Raw genomic sequence first — 26,543 nt, forward strand, 5'->3', positions numbered from 1 at the left:
TTATTATTTTCTATTTTGTACATTTATACTGAAGACATCAAAACTATGAAAGAACACAAAAATTATGTTGTGAACAAATCAGAATATGCTTTATATCTTAGATAATTACTAAGGAATGTTGTATAGTTACATGATGATCTGTGTTTGCCTGTCCGTCTGTTTGTCTGTAAGCAAGATTACTCAAAAATGGACCAACGGATTTGGACGAAATTTTAAGGGAAGGTCAGAAATGACACAAGGACCAAGTAATTAGATTTTGACAGTCAAGCAGCTTATAATGTGGATCCACAGATTTGTTAATGATTTATGAATCATTACGTCATAAAGTCACAGCAGCACTGTAACTATGACAACAAGTCAACACTACATCAGCTGCCTGCTGATGATCACATGATTGCGATCCTACTACAAATCCACTGCTGTGGACTTATCGGGATGTATCTGTTGGAAATCATACAAGGAACAACTGATGAAATTGTGGGGGTGTTTCTGAGTCCCATAAATTCCTGCAACATATTTAGGTCATGCAATTTGATATGTGTACATAGTGTACACATGCATAACACACACCAGTGCAAGGTAATTTTTTATTTAAGATTTTATCCATTGGAAATGATAAGTGACTGAGCAGCCTTAGTGGAATATTGCACTCTCTGAGTCCTTTTCTTGTTTTTAATGTGGTCTCAGACTATTCACCCCACTGATAGCATACAGAAATTACATATGACATGCTATTTATGTGAATTTTTTTCATATAAAAGTTGACAAAAGAGCGGTTTACGAATTTGATATGATAAGTGAATAAATGTAACTAGAAATACAAGACATGAGTCTGAGCCAATTTTTATGCATGAAATCAGCTCCCAAAGTTAGGAGATATTATCAATCTCTGTTACAACATACGAATTGCCGTGTGACTAATGATTGCAACAGCATTGTCAGTTTTCACAAAAGATTTAAGGATGTTAAAAATACACTTTTAAACCCTTTAATGTGTTAATTTTTCTGGCTTCCTTTGTTTACATGATACTTACACATCACATGTTCCAAGAGAAGCCTTTATCAAATCTGTAGGGTCCCAACAACAGTAAGATGCTTAGAAGTTGCTCAGTTCTTCAGACTCAGGTTGTCTGGTTGATTAAAAAAAAATTCAACTGAAAATAAACCAAAGCTGTAAATGATGGCATTTTCAGATCAGTCTTGTTCAGGTCAATGTGATTAATGTCCTACAGTCTGTCATGACTTTAGGACAGGCTAAACTCATTAAAAACACTTTCAGTATCAGACTGTGAGCAGCATGCAGTTTGGATGAGGCTCTTTCTTTCTCTGCAGGAGTCAGACGATCTGTTTTTGTTCTGTTTAGCGGCCCAGCTGTTCTGTTTGAAGCATGAAGACATGAGGCCTGACTTGAGCTCAGAGCAGGGGCTTTTTATAAGCCGGGTCATGTCATGAGAGACAGGAATTCAAAACGAGAGGCAGTGTTCCTGGTCGAGCACAGAACAGAGCTGCAAGTCCACTGAGATTCAATAAACCAAGCAGCTTGATTTTCTCTTTTCTGTCAGTGAAAAGAAACTGCAGCGTCGTTGAGAACCCAGCATGATTCATACAGTTTCAAACATTTTAACAAGAAGGACAACGGCAGGATAAATCTATCTGCTGCAGCTACATAGGCACCGGATGGACCAAAGTTTTATTAATCTTCACTTCAAAAAGAATGTCACTCATTAACTCGTCATATTTGCATACCTGTGACAGAGAGAAAGATGAAAAAATTGCCATCCAAGAAAAGCACTCAGAGAGCACAGTCCTCTGCCAAGGCTGTTCATTTCCCTATATGGCATTGTCAGAAATGCAGCATTTTTTTTGAAACGCAGCATTTGTTTATTAGTTATTGATGATCAGAAATCACGACAACATAGAATGTGGCCATTTAGTATAGATGTACAAACAAACGAAAAGACCTTGTACTGAGGACAGGCTTGTGTTATGCATGTGTATATCATGTACAGATGTTAACCTAAACATGTAGCAGACAGCAGGAACTGATATTACTCGGAAACACCCCCATAACATAATCAACTGTTCCTTGTATAATTTCCAACGGATACGTCCCGATAAGTTAATTTGTAATAGGATCGCAACCATGTGATTGTCAGCAGGCAACTGTCGTAGTGTTCACTTGTAGTCATAGTTACAGAGACGCTGTGCCACTATCTCACAATGATACAGAAATCTTTAAGAAATCCAGGATCCAGACTATAAGCTGCATCACTGCCAAAATCTAATTGGTCCTTGTGTCATTTCTGACTTTCACTAAAAATTTCATCCAAATCTATTAGTCCGTTTTTGAGTAATGCTGCCAACAGAGAGACATACAAACAAACAAACAGACAAGCCAATGCCGATTGTCACATAACTCCATTCCTTTTCAATGTAATAAATGTGTGGATGGTAAGATCAACTCTACATGGATAACTGTGAGGCCAGTGTTATACCGTCATCAGCAAGTACACAAGGGTCTGTTAGTGTCCTTGTAATGTCATTTACGTCATCTCTCCAAGCATGCAAGAATCCATGAAACTTCTCTGAAGAGTCCAAAATTTGGACCCTACATTACAAAGACAGTAATGCGTGTGCTTGGCAGCACATAGACACTGATTAACCATACATGTATGAAATGGAATCCTCCAAGTGGACTCAACGCAAACTGGAAAGTTGTATAATAATGACTGTGTCCATGTTGTCAACATCTGTCCTTGTGTGTATGCATTCTGGAATAAAATCAAGGTTTAAGTTGAAAGGAGTTGGGAATCATTATTTAGCTGGATTTGAATCCTCCACATCCTATTTTCACTGAAAAAACAATGAATAATCAGTCCTCAATATGAGGCTTCAGTCTTCTAATCAGTCTGATGTGCTGAGGAAAAGTTTGTTCACTGTAAACTCTCATTCAGTCTTTATTCAAGAAACACAACAACTGTCTGCAAAACAGTAAACTTAGTTAATCCATACACTGTGTGGACGAGTGTCTCTGTGTGTGCAAACTAATCTGCTAACAGTGCAGGACAAAGCAGTAGTTGTAGTGTTGGTGGTTTACAGCAGTGTGAAGGCCGGCACCTCTCCTGTCAGTCTGCACATTTTAGGTTTATTAAGTGCTTTTTTTGTGTGTGTGTGTGTGTGTGTGTGTGTGTGTGTGTGTGTGTGTGTGTGTGTGTGTGTGTGTGTGTGTGTGTGTGTGTGTAGGTGTGTATGTGTATGCACGCACGCGCGCACATCATTTCATGCAGTAAAGTTTTAAGAAGTTGTGTCTTGTTCTTTTCTGTTCATCTGTATTTATTTGTTTCTCGTATTTTTTTTTTTTTTGGAGTAATCTGTTTGTTTAAAAATGTGCTGGGTTAGAAATATGCATAGTAACAATTTAAATGATCAGTTTTGGTGATATGTAAAGCTGTGCTGATCAATTTTTTTAAGAGGTATGTCTTTACATGAGTGATTAAAATTTATTCCAACTGGTGACTCCTCTGAGCCAATTTAAATGGTGTAAATTTGATAAACTCATTAGATTCATCCACAAGCACTACAACTAGAAAGTATAAGGAGCTGAGTACAGATCTGATGAAGCAAATATTTGACTAGAGGAAGTCCAGAGAGGACATTGGACAACAGTAACATCATCTGTGCAAACAATTGTTTGTAAGTATAGAGTGTGTAGTAGAGTTGTGTCAGTGCTATCAGGAAAACACAAACTGTCACTTGCTGCTGAGAGATAATTGGTCAGGATGGTCAAGAGGCAACCAAGATGTACCAAAAAGTCGTACAATGAATTAGAAGCTGCTGGAACACTAGTGTCAGTGTCCACAGTCAAGTGTGTTTTACATGGGCTGAGAGGTTGCCATGCAAGTAGGAAGCCCAGAAACAGCAACTTAAAAAAAAAAAGATAAAATAAAGTTCTGTCGTCACATGAAACAAAAAATGGTCTTTGTCCACAATGACCTGAAATATTTTTGTAGGACAGAAGGTGAGGCCCTTTATCCCAAGAACACCAATCTACCTACCTTTATTTTTTTCATTTGTTCTTTTTTTTTTATTGTGGATTAAAGTGCTCACATCATCATTCATCATCATCATTATATATATATATATGTGTGTGTGTGTGTGTGTGTGTGTGTGTGTGTGTGTGTGTGTGTGTGTGTATATATATATATATATATATACATACACACGTGGACAAAATTGTTGGTACCCCTCAGTTAAAGAAGGAAAAACCCACAATTCTCACTTGAAACTCACAAAAGTAACAATAAATAAAAATTTATTGAAAATTAAATAATCAAAAACAGCCATTACTTTTGAATTGTTGATTAACATAATTATTTAAAAAAACAAACTAATGAAACAGGCCTGGACAAAAATGATGGTACCTCTATAAAAGATTGAAAACTATTTGACCAGAGTGACATGATTAACTCAGGTGTGTCATTTAATTGACATCACAGGTGTTTCCAAACTCATAATCAGTCAGTCTGCCTATTTAAAGGGAGACAAGTAGTCACCCTGCTGTTTGGTGAAAAGGTGTGTACCACACTGAACATGGACAACAGAAAGCGAAGGAGAGAATTGTCCCAGGACATCCGAAAAAAAATTATAGACAAACATCTTAAAGGTAAAGGTTATAAGACCATCTCTAAACAGCTTGAAGTTCCTGTGACAACAGTGGCTCATATTATTCAGAAGTTCAAGACCCACGGGACAGTAGCCAACCTCCCTGGACGTGGCCGCAAGAGGAAAATTGATGACAAATTGAAGAGACGGATCGTTGGAATTGTATCCAAAGAGCCCAGAGCAACCTCCAAAGAAATTAAAGGTGAACTCCAAGGCCAAGGTACATCAGTGTCAGATCGCACCATTCGTCGTCGTTTGAGCCAAAGTGGACTTCATGGGAGACGACCAAGGAGGACACCACTGCTGAAAAAAACTCATAAAAAAGCCAGACTGGAATTTGCAAAAATGCATGTTGACAAGCCACAAAGCTTCTGGGAGAATGTCCTTTGGACAGATGAGACCAAACTGGAGCTTTTTGGTAAGGCACATCAACTGTGTGTTGTGTTTTCCTTGCTTTCTCACCCCTCCCTCTTCTCCCATCCCTCCCCCTTGCCCTCTTCTGTCCTTCTCAACCCGCCCGGCCAGCAGGCAGATGGGTCCCCCCTATTTAGAGCCGGGTTCTGCTCGAGGTTTCTTCCCTGTTTAAAGGGTGTTTTTCCTTGCCACTGTCGCCTTTGGGCTTGCTCTGGGGGTCAGGCATATGGGTTCTGTAAAGCGTCTTGAGACGATTTGACTGTAATTGACGCTATATAAATAAAATTGAATTGAATTGAATTGAATTGAACTCTATGTTCATAGACTCAAAAACCAAGCATACGAAGAAAAGAACACTGTCCCTACGGTGAAACATGGAGGAGGCTCAGTAATGTTTTGGGGCTGCTTTGCTGCATCTGGCACAGGGTGTCTTGAAAGTGTGCAAGGTACGATGAAATCTGAAGACTATCAAGGCATTCTGGAGAGAAATGTGCTGCCTAGTGTCAGAAAGCTTGGTCTCAGTCGCAGGTCATGGGTCTTCCAACAGGACAACGATCCAAAACACACAGCCAAAAACACCCAAGAATGGCTGAGAGAAAAGCGTTGGACTATTCTAAAGTGGCCTTCTATGAGCCCAGATCTGAATCCCATTAAACATATGTGGAAGGAGCTGAAACATGCCATTTGGAGAAGACACCCATCAAATCTGAGACAACTGGAGCTGTTTGCTCATGAGGAGTGGGCCAAAATACCTGTTGACAGCTGCAGAACGCTCATTGACAAATACAGAAATCGTTTAATTGCAGTGATTGCCTCAAAAGGTTGTGCAACAAAATATTAAGTTATGGGTACCATCATTTTTGTCCAGCCCTGTTTCATTAGTTTGTTTTTTTAAATAATTATGTTAATCAACAATTCAAAAGTGATGGCTGATTTTGAGTATTTAATTTTCAATAAATTTTTATTTATTGTTACTTTTGTGAGTTTCAAGTGATTTCAGTGAGAATTGTGGGTTTTTCCTTCTTTAACTGAGGGGTACCAACAATTTTGTCCACGTGTGTATATATGTATATATATATGTATATATATATATATAACAGAAGAAGAGTTAATAAAATATGATGCTTTGTTAGACCACCCAGCATACAAGTAGAGGTGAGACCATTGGACGATTTATTGAAAATTATTTGTCAATGACTTCAATAACCATTCTGTGGATCAAGTCATTATGAAATAACTGTGGCTAAGGTGGTAAAGTGGGCTGTTCACAAGGCTGGTAGTTCAATCCTCCGTGTCAAAGCATCCTTGATCCAGACACTGAACCCCTTTTGAATAAGTGAATAAATATAATCTTGTTACAACATGATGTTCATTGGGTTCTTGCATTAATATAGCTGTTGTTGTGACTTGTATCACCCACCTAAACGTTATTCCACACCAAACACGCTCCCCATGGCAAAAGCAAAAGCACTCCTTGATGACAGTGGCCTCCACCAGCCAGTCACTGCATCTTGACTGCAAAATGCTGCTCAGAAATGGCTTAAAGAACCCATGATCTCCAAGGCTTTGACCGGGCCTCCTAACTCCCAAGATCTCACTCTGATTCTATGTTTGTGGGATGTGGTGGAAGCGGTGAAGTGATCAGTGTGATAATCACTTCTATGAGGGGCCGTACAAGACTTAATTCATTCTCGTCCTCTCACACACATATATTTTCTCTCATACTCACATACATTCTCCTGTGACACACATACATTCTCCTTTCACACACATATATTTTCACTCTCTTACACGCACACATTCTCCTCTCACACACATACATTCTCCTTTCACACACATATATTTTCCTTGCACACACATTCTTCTTTCACATACATATATTTTAATATTCACGCACACACACATTCTGCTTTCACATACATACATTTTCACTCATGCACACACATGCATTCTCCTCTCACATGCATATATTGTCACACTTGCACGTACATACATTCTCCTTTCACATTCATACATTCTCCTAAATAAATAGACATATATGTATATGTACAAAGAAAATATATGCATGAAAGAGAAGAATGTATGTATGTAAGAGGAGAATGTAGGTGTGTGAGAGGAGAATGTATGTATGTGCGAGAGAGAATAGTGGAAAAGGAAGTAAGTATAGTGGAAAAGGAAGTCCATCGTTTTTTGCGCTGTGATTGGCTGAAAAGCTCAAGTGGGCGGTGATGTTCAGGTAACGGTTACCATGGCAGGTGGAGAGGAGTCCCGAGCGCTTCAGCAAGCCATTGGGGACAGACAGTTGTAAACGGTCACATATTATCGTCATCGCTTTAGCAGCAGGCGACAGGTTTATCTGCACCAAACTTTACTCACAGCACTGTGGAAAGTGAGATGAGACAACTTTTCAGATCTGCAAACTTCCAAGTCGCTGCAGCGGGACAAGCAGCTAACACTAACACTGCACAAGGCCGAACTGGAGGATTACGTGTAGCGTTAGCGTTAGCTGCTTGTCCCGCTGCAGCGACTTGGAAGTTTGCAGGTCTGAAAAGTTGTCTCATCTCACTTTCCACAGTGCTGTGAGTAAAGTTTGGTGCAGATAAACCTGTCGCCTGCTGCTCAAGCGATGATGATAATATGTGACCGTTTCTGGGGATGACAAAACGTAGTGTCTACAGATACGGACCCGTACCCGTAGCCTGTTGCCTACGGATACGGCACTTTACCTTATCATAAATATTAATGAGACTGACATGAATATTAATGAGTCGGCTGATGAGCGCTTTGTGATTGGCTGGTAATCCGACGTACATAAATATTAATGAGCCAGCTTGGTAATCCGAGTGATGAAGGCGCTTCCGTGATTCGAGGTGAATCTGCGTGCCGAGCCTGTCATGTCAGTCATCTGCTGTTCTCTTTTCTATCATGCATAATGTCTTATAAATATCATTATCTGACTTTTCACGGACAGCGATTTGGGGGTTGAAATCGGCACTACTATTAAAAATAGCAAAACTTTTTATTCACGTGACCCTGTTCTAATAAAGCACAAACAGCAAACAAAACAAATGGCGGAACTAACAGCCAGCAAACGAAAAGTATTTTTTTACCTTCAAAAGTAGCGACAGACTATTACATATTAACAACCTAAACAAAACCCTGACGTATTTTCTACGTCTGTCAACACAGACACTGCACATCAGGCACTTTAATGTTAGCGGACTCTGTTGAATGGCTAATTTACATCACCACAAACAAATCTCACAATATCACAGTAAATCGAGTTTGTGGGTTTTTTTTAATTCATGCCGAATTAAAGAGCTGCTCCTCACCATTCACGAGTGTTTGTTTCATAGTCGACATCCTTAACTTTATCTTGTAAATTAGCGTCCGAAATTAAATGGGAACATTTGCAATGGAGTTCGTCAGCCGCTTCCACCACTGAACGCGGTAAACTAATTAATAGGAACTGGACTTCAAACAATTTAGACACGGCGTCTAAAAGCGTAAAAACTGCAATGTCTAAAGTGTGAGAGAAGACGGTGTATTTTTGGTTAAATTATACAATGTTCGCCGTCAAAGTCATTCATATAAACTGCCTGTAATGTGCAGCAAATAGTAGTTAACCGGCGCCAGCTCTTCAGTGACCTTAACGGGTCCGTACCTCTAGTACAGATGCTACGGGTACGGGTCCGTACCTCCAGTACAGATGCTACGGGTACAGGTCCATACCCGTAGCATCAACCATGACAAAATGTTTCTTAAAACCCCAATGGCTTGCTGAAGCGCTCGGGACTCCTCTCCACCTGCCATGGTAACCGTTACCTGAACATCACCGCCCACTTGAGCTTTTCAGCCAATCACAGCGCAAAAAACGATGGACTTCCTTTTCCACTATACTTACTTCCTTTTCCACTATTCTCTCTCGCACATACATACATTCTCCTCTCACACACCTACATTCTCCTCTTACATACATACATTCTTCTCTTTCATGCATATATTTTCTTTGTACATATACATATATGTCTATTTATTTAGGAGAATGTATGAATGTGAAAGGAGAATGTATGTACGTGCAAGTGTGACAATATATGCATGTGAGAGGAGAATGCATGTGTGTGCATGAGTGAAAATGTATGTATGTGAAAGCAGAATGTGTGTGTGCGTGAATATTAAAATATATGTATGTGAAAGAAGAATGTATGTGTGTGCAAGGAAAATATATGTGTGTGAAAGGAGAATGTATGTATGTGAAAGGAGAATGTATGTGTGTCACAGGAGAATGTATGTGAGTATGAGAGAAAATATATGTGTGTGAGAGGACGAGAATGAATTAAGTCTTGTACGGCCCCTCATACACTTCTTTACAATAGATGATGAAGAGATATCATCTGAGAGTTGTGCTTTACACTGTTACTCTGTGAAGCTGTGTACATACAGAGTAGAGCATACAGACAGCAGCAACAATAAACCCACAGTGCCTGAATGGAGCTCTGAGTGTGTGTTGACAGCTGCAACGTCCAGCACACAAACAGATGGTTTTGTGCATGTGTGTCTGTGTGTGTGAGTGTACATACACTACTGTTCAAAAGTTTGGGGTCACCCGGACAATTTCTTGTTTTCCATGAAAACTCACACTTTTATTAATGTGCTAACATAACTACAGAAGGGTGTGCTCTCATGAATCAGCCTTTCAACACAATTAGTGAACACATTTTGCCATTAGAACACAGGAGTGATTTTTGCTGAAAATGGGCTACTGTACCCCCATGTAGATATTCCATTAAAAATCAGCTGTTTCCAGCTAGAAGATTCACATTCAGTATAATAGAATAGCTATTTACCACATTGACAATATCTAGACTGTATTTCTGAATAATTTTATGTTATCTTCAGTGAAAAAAAAGTTTTTCTATTTTTCTAAAATAAGGACAATTCTAAATGACCCAAAACATTTGAACAGTAGTGTATATAAACCAAAAGACTGTAGCCGCAAGGGGACAAAAGCCAGTGTCTTATTGTGGCCGTCCCAAGCCCGGATAAATACAGAGGGTTGTGCCAGGAAGGGCATCTGACGTAAAACTTTGGCCAAATCAAACATGCGAATCAAATGTATGACGTCCATACCGGATCGGTCGAGGCCCGGGTTTACAACGACCGCCATCGGTGCTGTTGACATACAGGGGGCCGGTGGAAAATGGACGACTGTTGGTCGAAGTAGTAGGGGAGGACGGTGTGTTCGTAGGAAGAGAGAGAAGAGGAACACCAAGAGTCTAGGACTGAGAGTAGAGACTTTGAATGTTGGAACTATGACAGGAAAAGGTAGAGAGCTGGTTGACATGATGCAGAGGAGGAAGGTGGACATACTGTGTGTCCAGGAGACCAGGTGGAAAGGTAGTAAAGCTAGAAGTTTAGGAGCAGGGTTCAAGTTGTTCTATCATGGTGTAGATAGGAAGAGAAATGGAGTAGGAGTTATCTTGAAGGAGGAGTTTGTTAGGAATGTCCTGGAGGTAAAAAGAGTGTCAGATCGAGTGATGAGCCTGAAGCTAGAAATCGAAGGTGTGATGTTCAGTGTTGTTAGTGGGTATGCTCCACAGGTAGGATGTGAGCTGGAGGAGAAGGAGAAATTCTGGTTGGACCTTGATGAAGTGATGCAGAGCATCCCTAGAAGTGAGAGAGTTGTCATTGATGCAGACTTCAATGAACATGTTGGTGCAGGAAACATAGCTGATGAGGAGGTCATGGGCAGGTTTGGTATCCAGAAGAGGAACGCAGAAGGACAGATGGTGGTTGACTTTGCAAAAAGGATGGAAATGGCTTCAGGGAATACTTTCTTCCAGACAAGGCAGGAACATAGGTGACCTATAAGAGTGGAGATAGGAGCACACAGGTAGACTACGTCTTGTGTAGACGGTGTAATCTGAAGGAGATCAGTGACTGCAAAGTAATGGTAGATGAGAGTGTAGCCAGACAGCATAGGATGGTGGTGTGTAGGATGACCCTGGTGGTGAAGAAGATGAAGAGGGCAAAGGCAGAGCAGAGGACCAAATGGTGGAAGCTGAAAAAAGAAGAGTGTTGTGTGACTTTCAGGAAAGAGTTGAGACAGGCTTTGGATGGTCAAGGAGGTGCTTCCAGATGACTGGACAACTACAGCAAATGTGATCAGGGAGACAGGTCGGAGAGTACTTGGTGTGTCATCTGGTTGGAAAGGAGATAAGGAGACTTGGTGGTGGAATGAGGAGGTGCAGGAGTGGATCCCGAGAAAGAGGTTAGCTAAGAAGAAGTGGGACACTGAGAGGACTGAAGAGAGTAGACAGGAGTACAGGGAGATGCAGCGTAAGGTGAAAGTAGAGGTGGCAAAGGCCAAACAAGGGGCTTACGATGACTTGTATTCTAGGTTGGACAGTAAGGAGGGAGAGACTGATCTGTGTAGGTTGGCAAGGCAGAGAGACAGAGATGGGAAGGACGTGCAGCAGGTTAGGGTGATAAAGAATAAGGATGGAAGTGTGTTGACAGGTGCCAATAGTGTGATGGGAAGATGGAAAGAGTACTTTGAAGAGTTGATGAATGAGGAAAATGAGAGAGAACGAAGAGTAGAAGAGGTGACTGTTGTGGACCAGGAAGTAACAAAGATTAGCAAGGATGAAGTGAGGAGGGTATTGAAGAGGATGAAGAGTGGAAAGGCACTTGGTCCTAATGATATACCTGTGGATGTATGGAAGTGTCTCGGAGAGGTAGCAGTAGAGTTTCTGACTGGGTTGTTCAACAGGATCTTAGATAGTGAGAAGATGCCCGAGGAATGGAGGAGAAGTGTGCTGGTGCCCATCTTTAAGAACAAGGGAGATGTGCAGAGTTGTGGTAACTACAGAGGAATAAAGCTGATGAGCCACACGATGAAGCTATGGGAAAGAGTAGTTGAAGCTAGGCTCAGGGCAGAGGTGAACATCTGTGACCAGCAGTATGGTTTCATGTCAAGAAAGAGTACAAAAGATGCAATATTTGCTTTGAGAATATTGATAGAGAAGTACAGAGAAGGTCAGAAGGAGCTGCAGGAAAGGTTTACAAAACTGTGGTGAGACCAGCCATGTTGTTTGGTCTGGAGACAGTCTCCCTGAGGAAAAGACAGGAGGCAGAGCTGGAGGTAGCAGAACTGAAGATGCTGAGGTTCTCTTTGGGAGTGACCAGGATGGATAGGATCAGGAACTAGTACATCAGAGGGACAGCACATGTTAGAGGCCTTGGAGATAAAGTCAGAGAGGCCAGACTGAGATGGTTCAGACATGTCCAGAGGAGAGAGAGTGAATATATTGGTGGAAGGATGCTGAGTTTCCCACTGCCAGGCAGAAGGCCTAGAGGAAGACCAAAGAGGAGGTTTATGGATGTGGTTAAAGAGGACATGAAGGTAGTTGGTGTGAGAGAAGAGGATGCAGAAGACAGGGTTAGATGGAGGCAATTGATTCGCTGTGGCGACCCCTGAAGGGAAAAGCTGAAAGGAAAGAAGAAGAAGTATATAAACTAAAACAGTACGGAGTCTGGGTTGTTAGAGCTTCAGATCTTATAAATATTTTTTTTAAACAGGAAAGGAGGGAGAAGACATGCAGCAAAGGGCTGCGAGCAGGAATTGATCCAAGGTCACTGCATCAGGGAAGCCCTTGTACATGGGCCATCCACTTAACCTGTTGAGCTATCCGGACACCAAGAACTCATAGAGCTTTAACTGCTGGCCAGTGAATTAATTGCCCCAAAGGTGACACAACAGCAGTATTGCTGATTTGTGAAGTTAGTAACTACAAACTAGCCAGAGATCCATGTAGAGTGGAGAAAACACAAATGCATTGTCAGCTGACTGCACTATAAAGCAACAACTAACAGAAACAAGCTGGTGCCACTTACTGCATTTTTAGCACTGTAGAACAAAATAATTGTGTAACACAACCATTAAAACAAACTGTAACAGAAAAGCAATCAATTATATTTGGTTTAGAACAAACAGTCACAATTCAACCAGCAACCTTCAGGAGAACAGTCATCATACATGTAAAACTTCCGACTGGTTGTGTATATGTGTCTTTCAGAATAGCATTGGGAAGTTGTATCAATGACAACTTCCACAGAGTCCTGAGTTTAAAAAATGTCTGGTCATTGAAAGCTCAGCTGTGAGAGAAGATCAAAATTATGAAGGAAATCAAAATCCCAAATATTGGACACTCCTGATGAGATAATTTCTTTTAGAAAAAGAGACAGATAATGGTTTATCGGTTTAAAACGGGGCTTTTATTATTAATCAAAAAGCAGTGGTGAAAGAAAGTGAAAGACCCATCTAACTACTTATTTTTATGTGTAAATGACACATTTTATACGTTGTACATAGATACTGAGCCACTAGTGGTGTAAGGTTAATAATCAGCAGAGAAGATCAGAGCAGTGGATTTGTAGCAGTGTCCAGTCCACTACCAGGCCTCCTGCAGTGTATCTCTAATGGTGGAACAGTAGCTCATGTCATTGCTGAACATCAGTTGGGTCATGTTACGGGTGGAGGTCCTGTCGACCCCAGGAAGAGCGTTAGACTGATAGTCAGCCTTTATTCCCTCCTGGACCAGCTGACCCCTGAGGAGCAGCCAGCCCCTGCTGTCACTCATCCTGCCCCAAGGAGGTGAGATGAAGCAAGATAGGGAGAACCAGAGGGGTCAACTTTGAACTGGTGAGCACTGGAGAGAAGAAGAAGAAGAAGAAGAAGAAGAAGAAGAATATGAAATAGGGTTGCAGAAGCCAAAATCCATACTGACTGAGATAATGATAAATATTACAACTACGTTTTATTCATGTATTGGCTGGACTGGTTGTGACAACTGGTCTTTGTATCCTTCCTGGTGATGCTCTCCCAGACCTTCATTGCAGCCTGCTTCAACTCCTGCTTGTTGTGAGGGCTCTGTCTTTAGCAGCACAAGTACAGTTAAATCAAATGGCTCACCGGTTAGGAATTTTCTACCTCTTTATCTTAAAAGCTCTTTCATCACTTTGGTTACATATTGCTGAATGGCTTTTGATGTATTTAGCATAAAGTGATTACAGAATGCTTCTGTGTACCTCTGCATCCATCCTGCTGCTGTCATCCACAATGAATTCATCAGTGAACTAAAAAAGCACTCAGAGAGCACAGTTCTCCACCAAGGCTGCTCATTCCCATATGTGGCATTGTCAGAAATGCAGCATTTTTTTGTAGAAATGCAGCTATTTTTGTAGAAATGACTTTGCATTGAGCACAGGTGTGTTATGAATGTGTACATTATGTACGAATACCAAGTCACATGACCTAAATATGAAACGGTTTGGAATTGACAGAACTCAGAAAACCCCCCACAATTTTTTCAGTTCTTCCTTGTATCATTTCCGACAGATACATCCCGATAAGTCCGCAGCAGTCAATTTGTAGTAGGATCAATCATGTGATCAATCATGCGATCGTCAGCTGACGTAGTATTCACTTGTCATAGTTACAGTGACACTGTGCTGCTAACTTCCAGTGATACAGAAATCTTCACCAAATCTGTGAAGCCACATTACTGCCAAAATCTAATCACTTTGTCTTTGTGTCACGTCTGACATTTGATGAAAATTTCATGTAAATCCGTCAAACAGACAAAAAACCTAATGCTGATTGTCACACCCCACTGCATTCCTTGGTACAGTAATGACAGTGTGGCAGTTCCACTAGAAGCCATACATGCCCAAGCCTTTACAAAAGCATATGTTTGACATAGGTTTGTGCTATAGCTCATACATTGTCCTTTAGCTCCACACTTATCCCATCACTATTTTTGTTTACTGCTGTCTCTATTGATGTTTTGGTGAACTACTGCTTGACCTGTCTTACAAGGGGTTTGTATTGTACCTTAAGTCCTCTCAGGTTGTGAAGTTTCTATATACTGACAAGGAACCATGTTCACCTATAACTTGGAGAGCATTCTTGACTTGCTGTTTGGAGCTTTTTCTTTAAAAAATTCTGCTCAGCTATAAAACAACAAACAAAAAAAAAAACGAACTCCTCAGTATACCAGCTTATTTTTGCCATTTTCTAAACCTAACAGATTTTTGAAAAGTTATATTGTCAGCTGGTTTCCAGTCAGAAAAAGAAACTGGGCTTGATTAATCCACAAAACAGGACTAGCTGAAATACAGCCGGTAAAAAACAACAAACAGAAAAAGACACAAAACAAAAAAACACAAAAACAACAGAAAAGCCCCACTATTTTCTATTTCAGCTATTGCGTTTCTCACAAAGATGAAAGATTACTGAAAGAAAATGCACTCCAGTGCTCGCCATCATGTATTAATTGTTATGGGTTTTACTGAGACTCAGATGCAGGAATGAGATGGAGACAAAGCGAGTTCAAAAAGTAGTTTTATTTTACAGAAATTTCAGAATACAAGAACTACAAAACTAGGCTGGAAAAAAGGAAGTGATGCTGAAGACTAGCAACTTCAAAAACTTGAGTTCCCCTAAAGGGCTGGCGAGGTATACAAACGCAAATAACTACCCACTTTAGGTATAACCTTGGTAGGAAAGCGAGAAAATCCATATCAATAATTATGCAATAAACTAATTCTATAAGGACGATAATAAGTCCAGTGAGTAATGCACAAGAGAACAGGAATAAACGAGAAGCGGAGACCACGGGCTGAGTGAACCTACTAAAGCGAGGTTGCAACGAAACAAGAACACAAGGGAAAATACAAGGCTGGAAAGCCAAAATTAATACTAAGAGTGACTACTCTAAACAATCAATCTACTCTAAACAATTTGAACATCTGGAACGCTCGTGTTGAGACTCAGCTGAACAGCTGAATAGAAGGGGAATTGGGAGGCCAGGTGTGCAGCCAGACGAAAGAGAAGAGAAGGCTGAGGACGCTCAGATGTGGGCTGATGTTCCGGGGGTTGCAGTGGCAAGTACGGTGGGTGAGGGGTCCTGAAGACGGCAGAGGCAGACCAGGTGAGTTCCAGGGATTGAAGACAGAGGAAACGTGGCTGCCAACAGGTTTCTTGGTCCAGGTAAGGCGGAAACAGGTGGACACAGACGGACAGAACCCAGAATAGAAAATGAAAACACAGAAACAGGTTACCTGTCACGGCCCCTCCCTCTCCTGTGCTCTGGCTCTGCTGATTACGAGTGGCTGTGGAGGAGCCCAGCTGCTCGTAATCAGCCATCAGCGGCGTATAAAGCCAGACTCTCCCCACTGCTCCATGCTGGGTCATTGCCTGCGTTCCCCATCAGACGCACACCTCTGTTCGAGCGCTGTCTCTCCCGCCCCTGGACTCCCTCGCCTGCCCGTCTCCCCTCCTGTCTGGACTCTCCTCGCCTGCTCTGGCTCCCTCACTGGCTCTGGACTTCCGCGTCTGCTCCATCTTCCCCATCCGCTCTGGACTCCTCCTGTCAGCTCTGGTTCCCCCAGCCCCTCCATCCCCACCACAACCCCTCCACCGGCCTCAGCAGCTCTGCCCCTGACTCGTCTCCCGATCCCCCCTGGATAACGCGAGTCACCTCCCTTGTTTAGTTTCAGTTAGTCCCCCACCACGGCCATCTGGTCCGTCGCCCTTAGTTTAGTTTAGCCCCTGTTCTGTTTGTTCCTAGTGCCTCCCTTATGGAGCGTTTTCTGTTCTGTTAATGCATTAACCCTTTAGGCGCCAGAGTTTTTTCAATAAAATTAGTTTTGATATCATTTTTTTTAAAGGTTGTAACTTGAAAATGGTTGGAGATAAAGGCAAACTGTAAATGAGAAAAATCATCAGTATGACCCAAAGTTTGTGATGGGAGTAAATTCACTCATCTAATTTGCATATTATGACATCACCGGGCGGCGGACATATGGATTACATAACTTTATTGATGTTTATCGATCAAGATGGCTTTTCTTGGCTCAGAATTTGTCAGATCCCTGTCTCCACGATACCCAACAGGCTTATCAAAATGTCTGATCCACTTGTGAAACTTTTCCTTATCTGTCAAGCAAACCCAGCCATCATCGTCATTTACGATGGGGCTGTGAACGCCACTGCAGCCTCCACCGTTATTATCAGTGCATTTTCTCCCGCGTTTGCTGCTATTTCCATGTTTTTTTTCAACCCCTGCTATCCCCGTCATCATTAGCGGTGTTTTGACCACTCCAGCTACACCCACCATGTCCCTCCTGCCACTCCGGTCCCAGTGAAGCAAAGCATCAGCTCCAATATGTGCTGCTTGTGGACTGTCATGGCGCACCGACCCGCTGCCGTTACGCACAGATGCAGCGTCACTTTCTCTCTCACTGGACGACTGAACATCTTCATCAGAGGGTGAATATTCCTCTTCAGAATCTGAGTAAGCCATTATTTGACAAAGTGCTTTGTCAGCATTGACCAGACCTCTCGGTATGGTGAGTTTTCTCACTCTAAAATGCGCCGTCTTGCACTCTGTTACGCTCCAACGACGAGTCTCGTCTCCTCGGTTTTCAAACTCTATAAACTCCTAAACTTTGAATGAAAACACGCCCACAAATGATGCTCAGATTGAAGTTCCAGATGTCCGCCATCTCCTGGTCTAAAGTAGTAACTGCATGAGGCACTATATTTGAAGCTGTGGCTTGTTATGTTTAGCAATGTTGCTTGTCGCAATATTGCGACTTTGGCGCTTAAAGGGTTAAATCCGTTGTTCTGCACCTGCCTGTCTGTGTGCCTGCTTTTGGGTTCTAATCACTGCTGGTTTGTAACATTACCAGGCATTCTGGACATGGAGACAGTAGTGAACAGAGCAGAGACTGACCGTGGATTCTTCACAACTAGCACAGAATGATAAGTGGAGTCCAGCTTTATTGTAGAGAGAGTGAATCCTGATTGGCTCAGCTCCACCTGCTCACGCTCTGCTTATGTCGATTGGAATTCACAACACCTGCTACTGCAACCTCTGTGCAAGCACACCTGAGAAACAAAAAGGGAAGGGGAAGAGGAGGGCCCTATCTGGAGCCTGCAGGAGCAGGCCTGACAGTAATATTGGCACAGTAAAATCAATACAGGTAAGGTAACATTTACTGTAAATATAGTGGTATTAATACATTACTGATCAGTATTAAAGATGATGACATGTAGCTGGGTCGATGACTCACATGATGGCAAATTCAAACACAGCCCTGCTTCTTTATGTTTTAAGATGAAAATAATTCAAATGAATGTATTTTGAGGATTCTAATATTGTTATAAATCTATATCTAATGTTTCAGAGGCCTTGATTTATTTACAGCAGTAGCTGTGATGCAGTTGAACTGATCAGTCTTATTGTCAGTTATATAAGTGGATTGACAAAAACTTAGCTGTAACTAATTACTGAATAATTACTAAACCTTGCTGAGGACACTGCCTAATGCTGGACTATAGGACCACGTGTGTTTTGTCTGAATATACCTCATAGACAGATATGTAAATGAGGCGTTCCTTAACCCTCCCCTCAGACTCCTCCTCTCCCAGCCAAAAGAAAGTGTAGCTGAAAAATGAAATGTGAAAAAAAAATTGTTTCAGAAAAAATATTTTGTCACTGAAGGCACAGACATTTTCAATGACAATTTTTTTTTTCAATGAAAAATTTTATTTTCAATGACAAAATCTTTTGATTTTTCAAAGACAAATTATACTGTCCCTGTTTTAGCTCCATAGGAATTGCAGACCTATTTGATTAATTTAAAAATATTTTCAAACATTATTTCTCCTACACAACAAAGGCATGTTTTAGTTTTTTGTATTATTTAAAATTTGATGGGTGGGACCAAAAATGTCCTCCAATGAATGACCCTCACCCCTCCAGTGAAACATATATCAAGGTGGATTTTTTTCAGGATCTGCCACACTGAGTGCCTTATTGGACTCCTGCAGTCATCGTAATGATGCTGTTTTATAAATATAGACATTTTAAAAAGTTCAAATTAAAAATAGGTTAGGATATGACGTACTAATGGCTTTGATCTGGTATCTCCACTCTCATGTTCACACGATCAGACTTATGTTAACTGTCCACTGCTCTGAGCTCCAGCACACGGATGAAGGTGAGCAGCTGACCGTGAAAAACAGTCAATGCACGCAAGCTAAATTTATCCAGTGTTGACGGTCCAGCCCGGCTGGAAGAAAACATCGTTGTTATTATCATTGCACGGTGCTCTTCGTTATCCACAGTTATTCTCCACACTCCACTGCTGTGTCAGAGAATCATCATGGCCGAGCCCACAGGAAAGAGGTTAAAGAGCAGCCTGCCGCTGTGCACAGCACACCGGAGCTCGCAGCTGGGCCAAGCACAACCTGCCGGCCGCCGTAGAGGAGGCTCTGTGCGGGGTGAGCAGCCTGCTGTGGGACGGAGCGTATCGGCTACAGGCTCTGGTAGGAAACGCAACCACACAGCATGCAGAGTGGAAACATGAAGAGGCTCTGTGACAGACACATCTCTACCACGATTAACGGAGACTTTTTTTAAAATCACAACCAAAGTTGCAGAAATTGTATAAGACAGTTTCAGGAATACAGTTGCAAGGAAACTCGTGTAAACCCTTTGCGATTATTCACAGTGCAGGGTGGAAAAAGTATGTGAACCCCTAGGCCAGGGGCGTCAATCTCACATACAGCTCAATTTGATCTCAAGTGGACTGGACTAGTAAAATCACAGCATAATAACCTGTAGATAACAACCACTCAGAGGCGTCACTCAGTTTTAAGGACAGGGGGGGCTTAGCCCCCAGGAGATGCACAGGATGTGAGCGAACATTTCATTTTACAGCTAACAAAAACTGAGAAATTGCTTTTCCACATTAAGATTTAGATTTATTCAGAGATACTTTACTGTGTAAATGTTTTACACCACAGTGGTCATGACTTTTGCTCACAACACAATAACTCAGAGCTGCCAAGTTGTGACCAGACCTCAGAGTGAGATTTGGTTTGTGCAGGATTCTGATGGGGGAGTCTGGGGGTCCTCCCCCAGAAAATTTTGAAAATTACTGATCCTGTTTCCTGCATTCTGGTATATTTTATGAGCATTTTGTTAAAAGCTTATGATAGAGGGATAATAAAAAACAACATTGAGCTAAAAAAGGCAAAAAAAAAAAACTGCAACGGCAGGCAGTATTGAAAATGGTTCTACATGTAAAATATGGATGAAAGTTCTGTGGCTGGATGAGCACAACACATTTCAGCATTTTCCATAAATATCTGCATAACTGAAAAAACTCCAGCAACCACTTGTAACATTCATCTTGGAGGATTCTAATACACAACAGCTTCAATTTGACCACATCAGCAACTAAACAATAAAAAGTGCTTAAGCAAAAGCAAAACATCTTTATAACTTAAATGATCTATTCACTGAACAAAATTACAATCAGACACTAAACTCTGTCTCACAGGAGCAGGGTGACATGGACTAAAACCAGGACTAAACCAGGTCTGACATCACAGGAGCAGGGTATCATGGACTAAACCCAGGACGAAATGAATGAATAACTTATTAACGAGGCCCAAAAATAAATAATAAAAACTGTCAACTCAGAATAAATGGCACAATTGTAAACAAGAACAGCAAAAGAACAGGGAAAAATTAATTTTTGTGAGCCATGTTGTACTCCCTGGTGGCTTTTTTTGAAGCCTTGATGATCTCTGGGGTGGGTTCCCATTTATTGCATGGCTCCAAACCAGCCATTTTAATAGTCATAATAGAGGAGAGTGTTCCCTCTAGAGCCACAGTGCTCCTGGTCTTAGTCTTCTTCAGTCCAACCAGTGAAAACAGAGTCATATTAGGTCCAAAAACTAGCAAAATTATTTATTCATTTATGATGTATATTTGGGCCAGGCTAATTAGGCTTATATATATCTCTCTCTTGGCTATCTCCACTTTCCAATCATTACTCTCCTAAATAAAAGCTCAAGTTAAATAAGTCTTATATGGTGCACCTGGACTGAAATGTTTCATATTTCATATTCATATCAAGTTCCATAAAAATCCAAGACTGTCTGCATCACAAATGACTCTCTCCTGTAAAATCCTTTAGACTCACCTTTCCAGTAGAGGTTTCTCCCCTCTCACTCTCTCTGCTCCTCTGCCCTGACTCCTACAGGTCAATAGGGGTGGTGGAGTGATTATTATTATTATTATTGTTATTATTATTATTATTATTATTATTATTATTATTATTATTACACTGGGTAACAAAAAATTTTTTTTGAAAAATTGTCTAGAGTTTTTTAACTGATTTAGGGGGATTAAGCACTTAATCCGAAAATGACATCCGTTTTACTCTATCAGGTCAGGTTTTGAAGCTATACAAATGACCCAAGTATGCTGATCATAGAGAATTTTTTCCAGCACATACTTCACAGCATCATAATTCTCCTTCAGTGTAGTTGAGTGAGCAAGAGGCAGAGATGCAAATTTGTTACCATTGTGCAGCAGAACACATTTGAGGGATCGCTTACTATCAATGAACAGTCTCCAATCTGTGGGGTCGTACTTTGGCACCCCTAGCTTGTGCAGGAGACCCGCAATGTCTGAACAATGCACCAAATCATTCTCCTCAGAGAAAAAACAGAGGTATTCCTGGTGTCTGTTTCTGTAAAATGTTATGCGAGTACTGTCTGCAAGAAGGTTCTTTTCCTTCAGTCGGGAAGCCAAAAGCTCAGTAGAGGACTTGGACAAGCTTCGATCACGAACTCGATGAATGAATGGACTTGCTCTTATATAGCGCTTTACTACTCATCAGAGTACTCAAAGCGCTTACACAACAATTGCTTCCATTCAACCATGCGCTCACACATTCTCACTCTGGGGCGGACGGAAAGCGTGGCTGCCAATCCGCGCCTACGGCCCCTCCGACCACCACCAACATTCACACGCATTCTTACACCAGTAAAGAGCACTGGAGGCAAGGTGGGTTAAGTGTCTTGCCCAAGGACACAACAGCACATGACTAGGCGAGAGCGGGAATCGAACCGCCGATTCTTTGATCATTGGACTACCCGCTCTACCACCTGAGCCACAGCCACCCCAGATCATTTGGCTCTACTTGTGTGAAAGGATGTGGAGCATCATCATCAAGAAACACCTGATCCTCTTGATCTTCATGGTCACTAGAGGAATCTCCCTCACTAATATCTGGAAGCTCTCCAAAGACAGGTACTGGGATTTCATCACAGTGAGCTACAGGACGACGTGCTGATTGAAGATCAGGATATGTAAGGCTGCCCCTGTTCTTTATGTTAATCCCAGTTACATCTACAGCACAGAAGTAGCAGTCAGTGACATGGTTTGCTGGTTCTCTCCAAACCATGGGAACTCCAAACTTTAGACAACTCTCCTTGCCCTTTGTCCATTGACGCAGATACTCAGTACATGCTTTGCACACCATATGTGGGGCCCAGGTTTTATCCTGGTCACCAAGCTTTATACCAAAATAGGCATTATAGGCACGCTTTATGAAGCTTGTAACAGAGTTCCTGTTAGGTGCCAATGTGTATTCACCACAGATGTAGCAGAATACATCAGGTTGATTTTTGAAAGCTCTTCTGCGAGAAGCCATGGTATTCACCTATGTGCAAAGAGTAAAAATAAGTAATTTACTGAAGATATTTCAAGAAACAAAAACTGGGTATAATCCAAAACAACATACGATAGAGATATACACCAAAAATATAGTGATTGTAAGTTGTAGATGCGTAAACAATAAAGCAATCATACGGGTATATATAAAGAAAAGGTGAAAAACAACAAATGGTCATAGTTAAAAAAAGTTGACCTGATAGAGCAAAACTAATGTTATATTTGAATTCTGCACCCCAAAATTATCTTAAAACAGCTTTAAAACCTTAGACAATTTTTTGTTGTTGACCAGTGTTATTATTATTATTATTATTATTATTATTATTATTATCATCATCATCATCATTATTCCCATAATCATACGTGAATGAGCTCAGCTCCTGTTTCACTGTATCTGATGCTGGAGCTCATGCTCCAGAAGGAAGTCACCCCAAAGATAGTATATGGTAAAAAAAGAAAAGAAAAAAGAGTGCACTCCTAACTCTATGAACAACCAGAACCTTCACAGTGCATTTCAGACTAACTAGCTAGCTAAGTAGCAGCGTTCTTTTAGACCTGAAATGTAACTTTTGACCTCAGAACAACAAAGTTAAGACGTGCACAGAGATACAGCAGCGTCTCACGCTGCCTCCTTTACAGGGGACTCTCTCCTACAGAGTGAACAAACCAAGTTTTTATTTGTCAAACAGGGAGCATTTGGTTCATTAATTACATGGGACTTTCTGCTGTTAGCTGGGGGGCTGGAGCTAACTTATTGTTACTATCAGCAGTGATGAATACTTACTCTCCTGAAAACATTCGCATATCCATTCTTGTTCACGTTCTTCTCCTTAATGCTGCTCTCGTCCGTTCTGTGTGCTCGTTCCCTATAAACACATGCTGCAGGTACCAGCAGCCTAGGTTGCAGGGAAAACGTGGACTGGATTTCAGTGATGTGGGCATGCTCCATATGAACAAGTGGAATGGACTGGATAACGACACACTGAGTCGGACTCTCTACCTTCCACTATGAAGTGAAGAGAAACTAAGATTTATGATCGTATCTAAGTTAAAATGACTGGTTATGTGATTATGTATTTAAACTCATATTCTGGACACATTATATGGAACTTTTTGGCACTTTTTTTGTAAAAAAAAAACAAACAAAAACAAAACAACAACAGCTTTTTTAAAAAATAAATGAACATAAAATTATTTAGGGGGGCTTAAGAATATTTTAGGGGGGCTGAAGCCCCCCTAAAATAGGCCTAGTGACGCCACTGCGACCACTCCAAATTTCCCCCCTTTGTTTTAGTTAAAAAAGTAAATTCTGAAAATGTTCACATTAAAGTCAACTATCGTTTTACAAAACATTATGAATGACATGTAATTACTTAAGAATAAGAAGTGCAATTTCAACAACATTAGCGTTAGTTTGTCGTTCACACATTACAGGACAAGGGGGAGTTGTCCCCATGCCATGTAAATATGTAAAATTTATAAATAAAAAAAATGCATAAAAGTTGTGGCAATGCAGTGGACAAATTTAAAATAGCAGTTACTTTTATTGAAACACTGATGTTATTGTCTCTAATTTTTACACTTTGCAAAGGCTGGATCGGACCTCTGGCATGCCGGTTTGGGCCTGCAGGCTGTTTGTTTGACACCTGTCCTAGGCTAATGACTTCTCCAAGAGCTAATTGGAGCCAGGAGTCAGCCAACCTGGAGTCCAATCAATGTAATGAGATTGGAGGTGTTGGTTAAAGCTGCCTTGCCCGTTAAAAAACACACACCAGTTTTGAGTGTGCTGTTCTCAAGAAGCATTGCCTGATGTGAACCGTGTGTCGCACAACAGAGCTTGACCTATGATCAAGATTTGTTGACTTGCATGAAGCTGGAAAGGGTTGATGTTCATGTGTCCACAGTAAGACAGATTGTCTACAAATGGAGAAAGTTCAGCACTATTGCTACTCTCCCTAGGCGTGGTCATCCTGTAAAGATAGACCCTGTATTTGCCAGTTTTCAGTTCAGCAGATGAAAACAAAGTCGTATGATATTATGAAAGATGCTACTCCAAATGTGAACTGTCAGGATTATATGTATGGCAATATGAGATAAAGTCACAGAAACAACTATATCATTCACTTTGATTAAATAAAAAACATTAATCATAAAACAGTCTTGCTCTATCTACAACCCTGACACCACTAGGGGCTGACGACCTTCACATGACAGAGGCCTAGAAAATAGAACATAAACAACATAAAAATAGCACCATAACACAAAGTTCAGATGGACTGGCTTACAGTCAGATTTCTACATATCAATAGTGAATACTGCAGCAAACATTGTATTATATCTATAATAAACATAAGGTCTTCAAGTATTATTCCCATAATGGTTATTAATACTTTAAGAATGATATAAGACACCTTAAACTCAATACCAAACATCAGAAACATACAAATCTGCTGTAATCACTCCAAAACTATCAGTATGTTCATGATGGGACAATAAAATGAGATCACTTTAAGATGACGAAACAAGTCAGGTCATTTATATTCATACAGCCCAACATCATAGAACACTTAGATATAATTAGCTTTTTCATGACTTGGAAAAAAAGGCCACAGTAGTTATTCTAAGGTATATATCTATATATTTTAACTGTTGATATTGCAGTTTAAATTACACTGACAGCAGGATATAACTCCAGTTCTGCAAGTATGTAGCACTGTAATTGGATTCACTGTTGGTTGTGTTGGGTGGATCGATGTTTTGTCCAGGTTTTGTCCAGGTGGCCACCTTTGGGAGTGTTACTCCACTCTACATTTTGAAGAGCTTTCTAGTGTTAAATATAATATTGACAATAAACTTGTGTCCAGTTCTTACCTATGTATGAGTTATATCTCATATTTGATTTTTATATATTACTTTAAACTGATCAACATTTACAGACTTAACAGTGTCCTTTTAGAGTCTGAGTCCCATTCCTGTAGCCAGGTGTAAACCCCAGCTGTTCTAATTATAGACTTTGTTTTCCTCTCACCATAACTTAAGAGAATTATTTTGTCGTTATGTAATTTTAGTGCCTGTTTTTTCCAGTTTGCCTGCTTGGCCTTTTCCTTTGATAACATCTGAGTTGTACGAACCCCACAAAGCTGTACCTCTATGCCCAACCTCTGGAATCTTAAAAGCATCATACATATTCTTAATATGAGGTTTTCCTCAACTGTTTGAGGGCTGGAGCTGAATCCACATAAAGAAGTATTTTTAAAGGCTGAGCTTGTTTCATGCATGGAAGACCAAATATAACCATGATAATCTTGCAGAGAATTTGGCAGTCTATGAGATATGTTTACCTAATTTTCAGGTAAATAAATTGCCATTTGCTCATTATCAGGATTTTTGGAGCGGTCTGTATATATTCTCCAATGACCTATGGAACTTTCTTTCTGTTTGTCTATTTGTACGAGTCTTATTATTTTTTGGATCTTTTGAGAAATCATTGCTTTCACTGTCATGGATTTTCTCAAATGCCAGGATTGCTTAAACACATTGCTATTTTGTTTTTGTTTTGTTGTAAAATTTGTAAAATTACTGGTTGAGTCTTACCCAGGCCCGGACTGGCAATCGGGAGAGGCGGGACTTTTCCCGGTGGCCTGCCTCCTTATTGGCCTGCCTGGACAGGCCAGCCACGGACTGGCAGGCCAATGAAAAAAAGTTGATCGGCTTTTTGGCAGACAGGCCAGAGACAGCGAGACAGCAGCGCTAGAAGCCTTACAGAGTACACGCCCACCCTCCTGTCACTCACACAAAGCAAGTGCTCTGAGCTCTAAATCAGAAGGATAGGGATTGGTCAAAGTGACATTTTTTTAGAAGAAA

The 26,543-nt window shown here is 40.9% G+C and overlaps 1 protein-coding gene across 1 annotated transcript in view; it reads left to right on the top strand.

The window, feature by feature from the left end:
* The first annotated feature begins 19,311 nt into the window (after positions 1-19,311).
* zgc:172145 (Ferritin light chain, oocyte isoform-like) overlaps positions 19,312-26,543 on the top strand; it is a 51,840-nt gene continuing 44,608 nt past the window's right edge. Inside the window, 2 exon segments of the mRNA XM_051951588.1 lie at positions 19,312-19,376; positions 19,378-19,474. Coding sequence (XP_051807548.1) covers positions 19,312-19,376; positions 19,378-19,474 — 162 coding nt within the window.

Source organism: Acanthochromis polyacanthus, chromosome 8 (genome assembly GCF_021347895.1).
Source record: "Acanthochromis polyacanthus isolate Apoly-LR-REF ecotype Palm Island chromosome 8, KAUST_Apoly_ChrSc, whole genome shotgun sequence".
Classification (NCBI taxonomy): Eukaryota; Metazoa; Chordata; class Actinopteri; family Pomacentridae; genus Acanthochromis; species Acanthochromis polyacanthus.